Genomic DNA, 15,386 nt, shown 5'->3' with positions numbered 1-15,386 from the left:
CCCCTTCGATTAGATAATTCAACTAGCCTTGCCATGGTATTGCATTAAATTTGTAAGATGGAGTCGGTACAACGCCATTCTGTCAGCTCCCAATAGCCTAGGTCACCACTGTGCCTCCGGTGATGCTCATGACGCTACTGAGCTTGATGTGATACGGCCTTTCTTCACCTGCGCTCCTCCCACATTTCTTCGAGTATTGGGACAAGATCAGTCGTACTCACCTGCAGGGAACCCACTGCTCCTTTCTTCCCGAACTTGCCCTGCTGCATGTACACACTGCTGATGATCCTTCTGGCCAACGTCTCGACGTCACGACCACTGGCCCACCCCGTTGTGAGGCTAAGACTTTCAAACAGGTCGTGGACAATCTCCGATGAGTCATCTCCTTCCACGATGCCGATCCTAAGCTTATGAAGCTGATTCTTGAGATACTGAAGACATGCGTGTGGAGCCATGGGCTCAAATGTGATATGTTCTGGGAATCTGCTTCGCAAACCCGGATTGGTTTGCAGTAAACATTCCATCTCGCGGGTGTACCCGGCCAAGATTATGACCATGTTGTTCCTGTATCGCGGCTGCGTCATGGCATCGACTAGCTCTCCAACGGCTTCCATGTGGAAGTTAGAGCCACTTGTGCCATTGGTGCCCGTGGCCAAAGGGTAGGCTTTGTCAATGAATAGCACTTTTCCGAGGCCGGTCTCAAGGGTATTGAGAACTTTGGGACCGGTTTGCCCCACATATTCTCCAACAATATCGGTGACTGAACAAGTCACAACCTCGTCTGTGGAAAGCAGGCCCATGTCGTAGTATAGGCGTCCAATCTTTCGAGCCGTTGAAGTCTTACCAGTGCCAGGCGGGCCCTTGAAGATAAAGGCCCATGGAATATGGGGCTTGGGATCAATGTCATGTAGCCGCATGCCGTCAACTAAGAGCTGATATCCTTCAAACTTTTCGACAATCTCTCTGAATCCGACGAAGTCTTTGAAGAGGGCTGCTCTGTTTCCCTCAGCCTGTGAAGCCCGATCCCATTGTGGATTGATGTCGGCAGGTTCGACGGCAGGTTGCCCGTGAGAAAGTCCGGATCTGATTCTAGCATTCAGGCGGACCTTCGCCTGGTTGAGTAGGTTCTCGACATCTCCCGCATTGCCGAATTTGGGGTTAATGCGCATGCGACTGATGACTTGTCGAGATACTGCCCTGGCATCCTGTGTTGCTCGGCTTTTAGATCCATAATCTGGCATAGTTCATCCTCGCTGTACGGGTCAAAGTGTAAAGCGGTTTCTTTGGGGAAACGTCTCTGGAGCCCCGGATTGTAGTTGTTGAACAGTTGACCCATCTCGTAATCGTATCCGACAAGTATGATACATCTGTTCTCCGGATCTGCGAATACGTTCGCAACAATAGTGTCAAGCACAGCTGTGCGATAGACATCCGTCTTGTTGCCGCCTCCATTTGCTCCGGGATACAACATATGTGCGTCGTCGATGATGAGCACGTTTCCACGAGCTTGAGAGAGGATGTCCTGTGTCATCTGCTCCGATTGCCCAGGGTATCTACCAATCAAGTCAGACGGATTTCGGACCATAACCTTTGTTCCAGTCAGAAGCCCGAGGTCAATGAGTATCTGGCCGTATAATGCAGCGACGGTGGTTTTCCCTACTCCAGGGGGTCCGAGAAATAATCTGTTCAGACCTATCTTTAGCGGCTTCACTCCCAGAAGCTCACGTTGATAATTGGTCTGAGAGAAGTCGATGGTATTGCCAATTTCGCTCTTGACTTTGTTTAGTCCGATCATGGTTTGTAGCTTTTTCCATGAGGCGTTGTGGATCCTTGCGTCCTTAGGCTCTGATCCTAAGAGGTCTTGTGGCATGAAGACCATATTCTGCTTGTCGATGACGTCAAGAACTTTGGGGGCTTCGGTGGCGTCCATCTCGCCATCCTTTTGCCGGGCGGAGAGACCTGATGACTGGGAGTCGGAGTTTGTAAGATTGTCAAACCATCGCATGTAATCCGCTTGAAGTCGACGTGCTCGTCTCTTGCATGCCTCGTCCAACTCTTGCTGCAAGTAATCAAACACGCTCCAGCGCTGTTGGGACGACTTTCTTTCTTGTGCCATCCGCCGAGCCAAGGCGCGCAGACTGCCATCCTCGAACCCACCACTAATTGAAAAGCCCCTTTTTTGCATCATACGCACGAGAAGCTGTCGTAGTTCATCATCGCTGTAATCTGGGAGAGTCAACGGGACCGGCAGCTCCTGCAAAGCCTTTTCGCTTTTGTCGATAAAGTCGAGAAGAGCCTTTTCCCTGCAGGAGATAATCACAACAGATGTCTCCGCATCGCCAATGGCGTTATTCACGATGCCTGTGTTGGACAGCTATCAGAAGTGTCGTAGAAGATAACCTGCTCATTGTTAGTGTTGAGCGATGAAACCCATAGTTCTAACCTACCGCAGGATCTTTTTGCGAGTCTGGAGTAGACCGGCTGTCGGGTTCCTCGGAATAGTCATCGTCATCGCCATCGTCGTCAGTGTCGTCACGGTCACAATCTTCGTCATCGTCAAAGTGATGACGAGGTCCAGAAGTTTGACGATCTCTCGACGTTAAACGATATCGCGACGTCCTAGCAAATGTCTGTTCAGCCACAGCTCCGATGGAATAGAGGAACTGCGCGTAAAGCTGTGCAATGGACTTCTTGCCTTCCAGAGTGGGTCAGTTTTATGTTCAACCTCTTTGGTTCAAGAAAATGTACCTGTTCCATCATTCCCGTGGAGAACTAGATGAAGTCGCAACTTCTGATGCTCGTCGCCCGTTTGCTTGCTCGCCTTGACTATGGCCTTGACAGCAAGAAAATGGGCTTTCACATTTTCAAGACCAACCATAGTCATGAGTTGATCAAGATGTACGTTCTTTTCGTTTTCCTCTTGCTTCTGTCTTAGCCATTCTAGTCTCGATGGTGAATCGTCGTCAATGTCCTCTGCCTTCATGCCGCTGAAAGTAAATTCGGCCCATTGAGGCACATTTTCAGGCCATGTGGCGACATCTTCGGCTGTCTGCTGCTCCTGATCCGATATTCCTATCGTGACAACTTCAGGTGAAGAGCCTCAGGTGGAGCTCTCATCACTCTGAGATTCCTTATTGCTTTCTGACATTTCGATGCTGTTCTTTTGCTTTTCGTTGTTGGGCGTGGGCTTGAGTAAGGACAGAGAAGAAAACACTGAAGTGATAAAATCATATTGTTCATTAACTTATAAATTTTGAGCCAGACGCAAGGGTTTTCCAACCTGGAGAGCTAGTATGACTTGACTCACAACCCCGCTGGTTCGCCTGCAGAACTGAGGACATCAAGGCAACCAGCAGGAAAGACTTCCGTCGGAATCCCGACAGCCTAGAATTGGCATAGTACCTGCACAATAACCCAGGCTGATCAGTCTGACTGGTCTGAGCAGGCATCGCAGAAATGCTCACCACTATTGTGCAGCCTGACATGAATCCAAATTCCGACGCAATCCGACATGACAACGACAAGAGGTCTTTTCCAATTCTTAACGACATGGTCATATATGGAAGCACCAGAGACTGGACGTGTTTAGTGCCTGTTATCGGCCAGAGGTGACAGGTAGAATCAGCGCAGCTCTCCACTCCCATCGAAACTGAAATGACATATATGTCCTTTACCTTGATCACCGTCGACATGAAGTGTGCGATTGTCTCTGAATACCTCCAATATTAAATTATTCTTGGAGACAGCTGCGTTCTATTTTATACCTTGTTTGTCCTTCTCACCTTGAGGGTTCTGGTTTACCAAGATTAGGGATACCTCTATGGGAGGCGTTTTACTGCCAAGCTATTCTGGAAATTGCTTCAACAGACTTGTGGAATTGAATTTATCGGCTTTCAATAATAAGAGAAACCTTCTCTTCGTTCATCATTCTGGAGTATGTGTCTTGATCAAACTCAAACCCAAAGTGTTCAGGATGACCCTGCAACTTTCTCCGCTGGCTTCTGCGCATATATCACCCACCTCCTTGTCGTTAGCATCATGGATTCAGCAAACAAATCAAGCCTTTAGCTAGACAGATATGATGGGGAGAATGGGTCAAAGTGAACGAGGTAAAAAGTCAGACTTACATTGGGGTGTAATGGTGGATACTTCTGTCATTCATGTCTTTGCGCACTTCAGACAGAAGAGTCTGAACCTCTGCGTAGCTCCATTTAAGAGCCCTAGTAAACGCTGCGATAGTCCATGCCTCGAGGCCCTCCAAAGCATTAGCAAAAGCCCATTCTCCTAGCTCTTTATAATGCGGATCTTTGGCCCACGGACCGACCGGCCACTTGAACGGGACGATCTTCACATCGACAAAACCAGCCTCCTTGAGCATGGGTACGAGACTTGGGACGTGGACGAATGGGCGCCCAAGGATCTTGCAACATTCGTCGAGCTTGTCCGCCCACTGCCACATAGCATGCTCCGGTGTTAGTGATCCGTCGTCAGATTGGGTACGCGCGTGTCCTTCGAATAATTCCATGTAGCCACCGGGTGCGATGCCACTAGAGATAGCAGGTCAATCATAGAACCTGTTGAGCTATGTCAAAGGCACTAACTTGTAAACTTTCTCGAGAAATGCCGGCCAGTCTGAGATGCTAGATGTCATGCCACGAATATGGACGTAGTCAAAAGGTTCACCATACGCCCACGACTGCTCAATGTCGTCGACTTCGAATTTAACATTTGGTGGAACACTGATAACATGTGACCAGATGAAAATACAATCGATTTTGCACCGGAGTAAGGTCAACGCCTAGGACCTAGGTGTCATTAGCATCCAGTCCTTCTACACAGAAACCAACTTACTTCAGCCTCGGGGTGCTCATCGGCGAACTCAATTGCCCAAAGGCCAGTGCCAGTTCCAATGTCAAGGGCGCGCTTCACACCTGAGTCTTTCTCATTTGGGGGAGTAAGACCAAGCTTGTAATCCAAGGTTAAAAGATAGAGGTTATGTTGCAAATCTGGGTCATGGTTGAGAAAAATTACTGAGAATGTGAGGATACAACTTACCTAGTCTTTCATGCTCTCTCTCATCATTGGGGAAAAGATATTCTGATCCGTATTAGAAATTCCACTGCCACAGGGGGACAAAAGTCTGGGGAGCCTACTCCCGTCCTTGTATATGTGATAAGTTCTTCCGTTCTCCAGGCGATGTTGGAGAATGGAACTAGATAGGCTCGTACTCGATGATACCACAGACTGAGAAGCGTTAGCAGAGTCTTTTGATTATCCGATAACGCGGCATTAGGGGGCCTGTTTACAGGTGCTCTGTCCGAGGCATCGTCCTTTGCGACCTACGGCGCAGAGTCAGCGCTATGTTTAATGCTCGTCTATCCGGAATCCCTTACATTGTCGTTTCGAGGTTCAGCTTCGAGAGCGGGGCCAACAGGCGCAGGGCTCCCGGCATCCTTTGTGGTGGTCTGATTGTCGGCCATTGCGGAACGAAGTCATGAGAATGTAAACCGATCGAATATTGTGTAACCAGGCGAGGAACGCAGCCTATTTATATTTATGTCGGACAACGGAGGCCTACCCCTCTTCTTGGCTGATAAGTGACAGGGGGGAATTCGCTTGTTCGTCGCTGTTGGTCCCAACAACGAAAGGAGTTGTCGTGTCTGCAATAAAGTGGAACAAATTGGTGGCTGTTGGTGCAGCCATTCTGCCTAGGTGCCATTCGGACCAACGGATATACGGTTGAAAGTTGACGAAAAGCTGATGAGATAACAGAAGTTACGTAGCCTAAAAGCTCTTGCGATCTTCCATGTATCTAGCTACCTTCTATTGGTCGTCAAAGCTCAAGGTTTCAAGTTTTGAAGAGCACATCACATGTCATGGGGGAACGGGCCAAAGTGCATCTTACCAGAAATTTTTATATGGAACAATAATTAGTCAATAAGTTACGTGCCCACTCACACGTGGACCTTATGCTGCTGAAAGTCTGATCGAGCCTGGGATCATTGATGATTGAGGGCTAGCTGCAGTCCGCCCGTCGTCAAAGAAGTTGATATCGGTAATGAGAAAAGAAAGATTTCTGACGGGCTAAGTAAAGGCTCGGGAGTGAAACTCCCAGCCGCCTTATGTACTCTCTTTGCTTCGAGGATTGACCAGAAACTCTTGCAGGTAATTGATCCCGTCAAACCTTGCCGCCCCATGTCATATATCTGAAGTTAGATGCTCTTTCCCATCATGTCGACTCCGTCTCGCGAACTTTGATAACAACCGACATAGAAGCACTCGTCGGCAGAAACTCGAAGTTACGGATAAGCTAGGGTTGGTAATGTCAGGGCGCTATATGTCGAGTTGTTTTCCAGAATGATTAAAAAGACTCACAGTGACAAAGATCTTGTTCAGCTCTATCATGGCCACCGCCTTGCCCGCACACTGCCACCTGCCAGCACCAAAAACCAGCTCGGTTCGTTTTTTCCATTCTTTAACCGTGACCGCATCGGCTTCGAGCCATCTCTGGGGTCGAAATATGTGGGCGTCCTCTCCGAATAGCTGTGTATCGTGCGTCACTGACCACGTGTCGTGTGCAACTCTTGTACCTGGAGGCAAAAATGTACCCTCGTGCACATCACCTTCAGACCCGACCTGTTTCATGAGCAAGCCAGTGAATGGTGGGTGAACACGGAGGGACTCGTAAATGACTGCCTAAAAAGATCATTGTTAGCGCGAAGCCCAGGAACTTGATCGCAAATATCAGCTCGTCATGTGCGGCCTGGGTTTACCTGAAGAAAAGGGAGTTTCAGAGCCTCGGTGTTGGTGATGGGGTCAGAGATTCTTCCGTTTGAAATCGCTGTCATAACTTCCTCTTCAAGCCTTTTGAAAGTGGAAGGATTGCTCAGTAGATACTGCATTGTCCACTTGATGGCCTTTGCGGCTGTATCGGAACCAGCGACCATTGGAAACATGATTTCAGACTGCGCGGAGCGTTGGTCAAGCCCACGGCGAATGAAAGATCCCTATTCAATTTGTAAACGATCTACAATGAAATCCGATGTTTTATTAGATTGGCTTACAAGTAGGTCGGGCTCGTCCTTTGCATCCGGAGCGAAGCGTTTCACAACGTGCTGCTGGGCAAGTCTGTAGGCGACACCGGTTAACATGATAATGATCTCCCAAGCCGCAGGGTTGCGCCTTGGACTTCAACCATCTAGTTCACAGATAACCAGTTGACTTACCCCATAATCTTTCCGAAACCACTCGAATCCGTCGGCTTTGGGCCCAAGAGTCTCAGCACGAGATCCGACGTGAAGATCATCTGAAGCGCGGGAATGTCCGTGAAGAATTGCAGCACATCTATAGCGATATTCGACGTTCTGATAAGGCCAAAGACATCCGTGTCTTTCTGCAGAAGTCCGATAGGCCGACCAAACGACATCCTCGACCGCGCATCCATGGCGTAGTAGTCTGCAAGGCGGCCGAAATCGACAGACTCTGAATCCGAGGGCTTAGAGACCTGGTCCTTTTCGCCTGTTTCAGGAATGTTGGCAGCCTTTGACCTCGACGTGTACTTAAGGCGGATCAAATCGACCAGTTCCGCGATTCCCGAGTCAATACTGGCCTCTAGTCCTGGAATGTCCTTTCCCACGTAACCTGGAGAAAGTTTCGTCCTCAATGAGTGATGAGCAGACTTGTCAAGCACGCTACCCATCATATCGTGGTATGGGTCTAGCCGAGTCGCCTTGTACCAGCTGCTGCGCTCATAAGTGGACTTCGCTGCTGACATGCGCCTAATAAGCTCCGGATCGGACGTGATCACATCGTTAGGACCTATACGAACGAGCTTGCCATACTGTGCCGTGAGCCTGGCGTATTCAGAATACGCGCGGGAGCCATGACAGCGGATTCTGAACATCGGCCAGTACGAGAAAGAACATGGGAATGGGCCAGGTAGATGCCATAAGCGACTCCATGACCTCACGATGGCAATGAGGAAGTATGATACGATGGCAACATAGAACAGTCGGCTAGTGAATACCAAAGATGAGAAATGTGCCGTTGAAGATGTCAAAAACGTCATTTTTTTCGATATTGATGAGACTAGAATTGGGGATGTTAAAGGGAACCAAAACAGATGGGGTTGTGAGGAAGGGAGCAAGGCCTCTTTTTGAGGTCTTGCTAGGTGAAAAACGTGCGCGCAGATTGTAAGATGGGCTTGAAAATGAGCAAGCGCAACTGCCAGATCCCGATAACCAAAGCATTCCATGAAAGAAATCGCCCGATTTAACATCTCTTACGAGCTGCTGCAAGGGGCTAGGAAGACACTTACCGTCGTAACTTGTAAGAATGAGAATCCGCTGAATCCTTGTCAGCAAGGCTTTGGTTGGTGGACTTCGGGGAAGTAGTTCTGTTAGTAACAATTGGACCAATGCACACACAGTATGCAGGTGGTCAGCGGATTCTCATTCTGTCAAGTCGTGACGGTATTCTGGCGTATGCAGGGAGTCAACGAGAAATATTGGCACTAGGACATTTGGCGCCATTTTAATGATACACTTTTGGAAATACTTCGGTGATCTCGCTAACGCATTACAGTAGGTAATGGGGCAGACATGATGGAAGGCATGGGCGCTCTCCATGACGCTAGACCGAGATCTATGTCAGGCCATGTGGATTGTCGTAACCGCATCCATCTTTCACTGCCGTAATCCAGGGTCGAAGTAGGGGTTCTTTTGATAACATTCAATGTTAAAATTACCGATTTTAAGTTTCTACTGTGTGGGACTTGCCTCCCCGGCAACTGCGGGTTCGGGATCACGAACTGGGGACAGAAGAGTGTCGAGTCAGGACTCAGTGAACGAGAATCAATTTATTCGTATGCGCTCATGGCCAATCAACTAACCATTCAAATAATTCCATGTCCTGCTGATATTAATAGAGCGGTGAGTGAAAGACTCGTACGGGTCGAGGACAAATCCTAGGAACTCTCAACATACGGGTGCCACCGGTGTCGCCGGTGTAACCGATGCCACTTGTGCCATAAACTTGACGTTTTACAACATGTGTGTGAGCATCTGTCACTCTCTCAGTAAATTCATTCTTCAAACTTTCAAAACAACTTGCATAACCTCCGAACATCAGTAAACCAAACATGGTTGCCCCAGTGTCAGCATCACTTGATCTCAGCGTAGCCGATGGTCCGCCTCTCGATCTTTCAGGAGTTCCTGACGCCTGGGATGGCTTGCTTATGGCTATAAAAAGCCACCCAAACGAGTTGGCCTTGGTGTGTTCTCATCAGCCGCATGATCTGTTTGGCTTTTCTAGTCTTGGCCCTTCTGCCTCTGGAGACACAAGTCCCGAGAATGAATCTCAGTCGTATCTTCGCTGGACTTTTCAAACTCTTGCTCAAGCTATCCACAAGCTTGTGGTGGCCAAAAGGTCCATAGTCGCAGATGCTGATCTACTGGAAGAACTCGGCCCGGGAACCCCGGTGGTAACATTTCTCCAGAATGGTGCGGACTTTGTACTTGCGGCTTGGGCATCTGTTGCAACAGGCTGCACCTTGACCCCCTTGAATCCACTGTCACTCAAAAATCGCGATGAAGCAGCTCACATGCTCAGAACAGCTTTGAGTCTTGCCCCCGATGATCATGGCCTGAGGTTTATCTACGCTGCCAACTCAGATGGGGCCAGAGATATTGATGAGCTGGGTATTGACAACAACATTTTTGGACCCCACGTTGTCAAGATATTGGCTTCGGGGTCCAAAATGAGAGAAGGCTGGCTTCGCCTTGATGATTTGATGTTGTCTATCGATGGCAATGGCAGAAGTGATTTGTGCCACTCCAACCCAATTCTTGGCCTTGAAGGCAAGGATCATGCCCAGGCCGGCATCGTTCTCTTGTATGTTAACCCAAAACTGACAGTCGTCTCAAAACCTTGGCGGTGCTGATTTTTTGAGTAGCACAAGCGGTTCAACAAGCAGGCCCAAGGGCTTATTCTGCCACCACACGGTCTTGAACACTTACACGAATAGCCGACTCCTACTTTCACCGTCTCATATTCTCCCACAAATCGGCTCGAGAGTATGCAGTATTCTCCCGAATAACCATGGAAACGGCTGGTCCTGTATTCAAACTGCACACGGCCGCGGTGCGGCCCTGGTCTTCCCCGGCCCGGCGTTCTCGACCCCGGAAGCATTGCTATCTACCTTTCGCCAAGAACAGATCACGCACACGCTGTTGGTTCCGACTCTGATCCATGCTTTGGTTGCAGCTATGGAAAAGGATCAGCCCCCGCTTGGATCACTTATCAGCGTCACCTTTGGCGGAACGATTTTGACCAGGCAGGAAGTGCTCGCGACAACCAAAGTTCTCGGGGCTAAAGTTGTCGAAAACGCTTATGGTTGCACCGAAGGCGCGCTCACCAGCACCGGCAGTGTGTATATTTCTGGCGCAGGTCCCGACATTTATTTCTTTGGATCGGAAGAGATGTCTGTGGGAAAGCCGCCGATGGGCCATGGTATCAAAATCGTAGATCCTGCCACGGGCCGTATTGTTCCACGCAACGTCACAGGAGAGATCCACGGATATGGTCCTATGATATACCGTGAAGGAAGATGGGGATACATCCAGCATGAAGAACAGAAGGCATTTTACACTGAGGAAGAGACAGGCAGAGTGTGGTTTCAGACCGGAGACATGGGAAGAATGGACGAGAACGGGGATCTCTTCATCACCGGACGTTACAAGGATATGTATGTGCGGCTCTATGGACGTTCAACGTCTCGGATATCTTGCGTTAACTGACCGATGCTTTGCAGGATTATCCGCGGCGGTGAAAACATTTCGCCCGCCGCTATTGAGGCTGTTCTTATGAAGAACCCTACCTTTCGCCCTCTTAATCCACAAGTGTAAGTTATTGACTTCTGCGCATCTCTACTTCAGTCCTACTTGGTTGTCGCAGAAAGTGCTAACACGATGCGCTCTTCAGTGTCGGCATCAGGGACACCATCGCCGGAGAGGTTCCCGCTGTGGTGATCAAAGGTGATCAACAAGCTACTGCGGTCGAAAAGGCAGTTCGAAAAACCGTGCTCCAGAGTATGACCACGATGCATGTCCCGGATCTGGTTATCAATATCAAGGATCTCGACCTGGCAGACTTTCCCAGAACGACTTCGGGTAAGATCCAGAAGTTCAAGCTGAAGCAGGCTCTAGCAGCCCATCTTGACAGGCAGGCTACTTCCGGGGCAGCCAGCACATTGTCCGGGCTCAAACAGCATGACGAAGAGCAAGTCAAAGCCATTTGGACGACGGCCCTCGGGCTGGGCAATACGTCTCAGCTGGATATCAACATGCCTCTTGGGCAGCACATTGACAGCATCACCATGATGCGTGTCCGCGACAAAATCAGAAAGCAAACAGGTATAGCTCTTCCATTAGCAGCCATGGCTCAAGCATCGACTGTTGCGGAGCAGATTGAACTTCTGCGCAGCCTGTCAGCCGACCATAAAACAACGTCAACGATCAAGGACACAAATGTGGGGCATCTTGCCACACAGCAAAGAAGGATGGCAGCCGCCAATGACAGGATTGCAACACGAGAACCTCTTTCAATAGAAGAATTGGTGGATATCGCCCCCGATCCGACACTTTACGAATTCATCAAGGATAGGGTTCTGGAATCTATCTCGCCATGCGGCTTCGGGTGGGAAGATGTTGAGAACGTCTGCCCTGCGTATGACTCGAATGCTGTGCAGGCTCAGTGCGGTTTCTACGATACCATCAATTTCAACATGGCTATCAGTACCAAGCAGAAGACAACTAAAAAGGTATTTCATCACTATTCATTTCTCATATCTACATCTCAAGACACTAATAGAACATTTTTCTGCTTAGCAACTTCGCACTGCCGTAGAAGCGGCGTTGCTCAATCAACCCATCATGTGCTCGTTCATGGTCTGGGATGCAGACTGGCGCGGTGTCAATCCCAAGACAAAGGAAGCGTTCCACGTCATCATGCGCCCGTCGGCAAAGTATTTCGACTTGGCCATACAAGACGGCGGTGCCGTACGCTGCTTGAGAGATCTTGAGGAGATCGCACTCGGCAATACTGCTGAGGCTCATCGATTCCCAGCACCGCAACAGAACACGTTCCCCGGGCCGCTTTATCGAGTCATGCTCTTCGACGTAGAAGAGACCGGCACTGCGGCGATGGTGACATCCGCAAACCACTCTATCAGTGATCAATCTGCAGGACAGTTATTCCACGACGACCTCGACCGAGCCGTCGCTATGGCTGCTTCAGGCGGTTTGACTGCCGCCAGTATCCAAGCACAGCTACGAGAGTACAAGGACTACAAGCCCTATTTGGACTTATGTCACGCTTTGCGCACCTCTCCGAGGGCTATGGCGGCTGTAAATTGGCATGTCGATCGTCTTGCCTCTCTGCCAAACCATGTCGATGCTGGGGCATTGTGGCCAAGTCCGACCTTCTGGATGCAAGTCTCACTAGATGATCATTATGGAGAAAGCCATCAACTGCAGCACAGCTTCTCAATGCCAGCCCTGAAAGTAGACCCCACGGACTCCACGACAGTATCTACATCCACCATTGTCAAAGCCGCATTGGCCTTAGCAAGCGCGAGTCGGAGTGGCTACACGACGACGGAAGCCGCAACAGGGCGCAAATCGAGGGTGGCCGTATTCTCTAGCGTCGAAGCCGCGAGATTACACTACAACCCCTTTCTGCCGCAGTCCGTCACGTACACCGACATGCCACGCCGCGGAGAGGAGCACGATAGGTCTCTGCAGTGGGAGGCCGGCGACGTGGCAGGCCCTACAGTGCAAATAGTATGCAACGTGGTGGAGATGCCGAGATGTGGCAGCGAGCGGGAGACAGTTTCCGAATTCCTGCGTAGAATGCAGCGAGAGCAGGAGCTTCAAACCAGACACGCGTCCGCACCTTGGCGGGCTATCATGGACAAGCTCGAAGACCCTAACGCCGAGAACAGGCCCTGGCCGCTTCTGCCTCTGATTCATGGCTCACTTATGTTCAACTGGGCCCCTGGACTCGGTGAGAGCGCACCCCAGTCACGGTCTTCCACGGAGGATGCTAGGCTCTCCCACTTCGAAAATATGGACATGTTGAAGTCGGTGCAAAAGCCACGAGTCGGACTCGTGGTCTCTGCAGGCTCCAGTAGTCGTGGCTGTGGAGCAGCAGACGAAAGTGCTGTGACCACCGTGTTCTTGCATCTCAGGGGGGCCGGGCTCGAGTGGAGTTCTGGAGACGGTATGGCCTCTTTCGCCGGGGAGATAGAGGCAATGGCTCAATGGTTGTCGGCTGAGGAGAACCAGGGGCTCCTCATTCACAACGCACTCGGTCTTGAGTGAATTGTCGGGAGTCATCACCCATGTACACGATACTATCCACTTGAAGTTTTAGTTTTCAATTATCCATATTTGTGGGTCCTTGCAAGAATCATTTGAGCCAAACTTGCGAAGTTGTTCATGTCCCTCTCAAGTGAATCAATCCAGAAAAGCCTTGCCGGCCGGTACTCGATTCAGGTCTTTGAGGTACGAAGTCCCGACCACACACAAGAGGAAACATCTGGAGCACGCAACACGGACTCGTCAAGGGTCCACGCTGCTGGAAGGTATCACATGTTGAATTCCGGGGTTTGTCCCCTGGAAGCGGGTGGTTTGTTCATTAATGGTTGTAAAGGAGGAGGACCTAAGACTCGACGGAGATGATCGTGGGTACTTGGATTGTGATGTAATCTTTTCTATTCAGCTCTACGCAGCATGATGCGAATGCGTCCTTTCATTTTGATTGGTTTCTATGACCTGAGCCCCACCAACGAGGGACCGTCTTCCCTTCCATCGTGACAGTTACATTTATGATATTGAAGCAAATGGCTGTCTATGCTCTACCACGATTCTATCCGAAACTCTCTTCAGCTGACGCTCAGTCGTCCTCGACAATCAACTCCCTCTCGGGGTTAAGCGTGGGCGGGAATAGCTGGGGCACCTTGTTGACCCACATCTGCGACCCTGCTTGAGTGGCCTGCGCTTCGAAGGCTGCGCATCGAATGAGAGAATCGACTGCAGCAGGCGGGTTGTAGCTTTCCTCGTTGTACCTGTTCAAGGTATAGTCGTCGAACACAATGGTGCCTCCAACCTCGAGCATGCCCCAGGCGAGGACGGCGTCGTGCAAGACATCAAGAGCGACGTGAGATCCGTCGATGTAGATGAAGTCAAAACGAGCACCTTGGTGCTTGAGTGTTGGGAGGGCGTCTAGGCTGGACCGCTTGATGACGGTAAGCTTGTCGACATGACGGCATTTCCCGACGTTGGATCGGAAGCGCTTCTCCAAAGAGGGGATGTCGTAAGCATCGAACTCTTTGTATGTGTCATTCTGGAACTCCATGCTTCCACCGAAGGTATCGACGGCGGTAAATGTCGACTCCGGATGATCCATGAGGTTGTCGAGAATCCACGTAGCGGAACCGCCCTCGAAGGACCCAACTTCCAAAACTCTCAGCTTTTTCCCACGGAGAGAGCTGGTGCGCTGTTCCCAGTGCTCGATCGTCCTGTCGAACCATCGATGCTGAAAGTTGAATCTGCTGCGGTCCATCTGCTGAGTAGCAGTGATAGTTGTGGTCGACATGTTGACGAGTTTGTTTGTCCTGAAAGAGAAAGGAGTATGGTATGCGTGACAGGGTCTGCTTTGAAAGAGACTGACAATTTGGACAGAAGGACTGAAGCGTGACGGACTGGTCTCAGATGCAGTGGCTTCATCGTCAAAGGTTGCTTAATATATCGAAAATCGCCCATCGCTTTCAAATGGAACCCTGCCACCGCTTGTAAGCTACCCTCTGGATGTTCCGCCAAATCAAGGGTCCAACGATTCGTATCTTCGACGTATCTTGTATTCATATATTTAGAGTTTAGTGTTCTCCACCGCGGCTTCAAGTGCCGACACACCCTAGACTACTCCATAGATGCAGCTGTTAGAACTGAATCATACGTAGCTCCCTGGAGACTTTGGTCGGGTATTATTCATCCGTGGCACTGGGACGACATGCCTCGGACTCCTGTAGTGCTGTGTTCAGAAACTCAAAACAGTATATCGTATCAACTTATCGAGGTCAGAATCCGCTCCCCCCTATCCACCGGGGATGGATTGGTCAAACTGTTACTAACAGAACTACTTCCCAAAGCTGGCCTATCAAAGCCTTTTATACAAGGGGTGAGCGGATTCTGAGGTGAGAAAGTTGATACGGTTCATTGATTGGAGGAAAAGATTGAACACAGGATCCTTCGGGGTCTCCGGTACAAAGTATGTAAGATCAGACTTCCGCAACATCAACAGCAACAGTCGAAGCTCTCCCTGTTCTC

At 49.9% G+C, this 15,386-nt stretch overlaps 4 protein-coding genes across 4 annotated transcripts; 1 reads left to right on the top strand and 3 right to left on the bottom strand.

The window, feature by feature from the left end:
- Positions 1–164: 164 nt before the first annotated feature.
- Positions 165–2,983, bottom strand: COL26b_000650 (uncharacterized protein; the record flags this gene model as incomplete). Its single annotated transcript, XM_053173615.1, has 4 exons — positions 165–1,173; positions 1,194–2,374; positions 2,448–2,695; positions 2,749–2,983. 4 exons carry the CDS (start codon positions 2,981–2,983, stop codon positions 165–167), a joined length of 2,673 nt encoding a protein of 890 aa, XP_053042663.1.
- Positions 2,984–7,222: 4,239 nt separating this feature from the next.
- Positions 7,223–7,903, bottom strand: COL26b_000649 (uncharacterized protein; the record flags this gene model as incomplete). Its single annotated transcript, XM_053173614.1, has 1 exon — positions 7,223–7,903. One exon carries the CDS (start codon positions 7,901–7,903, stop codon positions 7,223–7,225), a length of 681 nt encoding a protein of 226 aa, XP_053042662.1.
- A 1,698-nt stretch (positions 7,904–9,601) lies between these two features.
- On the top strand, positions 9,602–13,379 carry COL26b_000648 (putative NRPS-like protein biosynthetic cluster; the record flags this gene model as incomplete). The annotated part of the gene is made up of 5 exons (XM_053173613.1): positions 9,602–9,891; positions 9,953–10,744; positions 10,811–10,900; positions 10,981–11,818; positions 11,886–13,379. 5 exons carry the CDS (start codon positions 9,602–9,604, stop codon positions 13,377–13,379), a joined length of 3,504 nt encoding a protein of 1,167 aa, XP_053042661.1.
- Positions 13,380–13,953: 574 nt separating this feature from the next.
- On the bottom strand, positions 13,954–14,655 carry COL26b_000647 (uncharacterized protein; the record flags this gene model as incomplete). The annotated part of the gene is made up of 2 exons (XM_053173612.1): positions 13,954–14,125; positions 14,150–14,655. 2 exons carry the CDS (start codon positions 14,653–14,655, stop codon positions 13,954–13,956), a joined length of 678 nt encoding a protein of 225 aa, XP_053042660.1.
- Between the last annotated feature and the right edge of the window lie 731 nt (positions 14,656–15,386).

The sequence above is a fragment of the Colletotrichum chrysophilum genome (assembly GCF_026319265.1).
Source record: "Colletotrichum chrysophilum strain AFK26 chromosome Unknown scaffold_2, whole genome shotgun sequence".
Lineage (NCBI taxonomy): Eukaryota > Fungi > Ascomycota > Sordariomycetes > Glomerellales > Glomerellaceae > Colletotrichum > Colletotrichum chrysophilum.
Note: the sequence above shows the minus strand (reverse complement) of the source record. Positions and strands in the feature narration are given on the sequence as shown.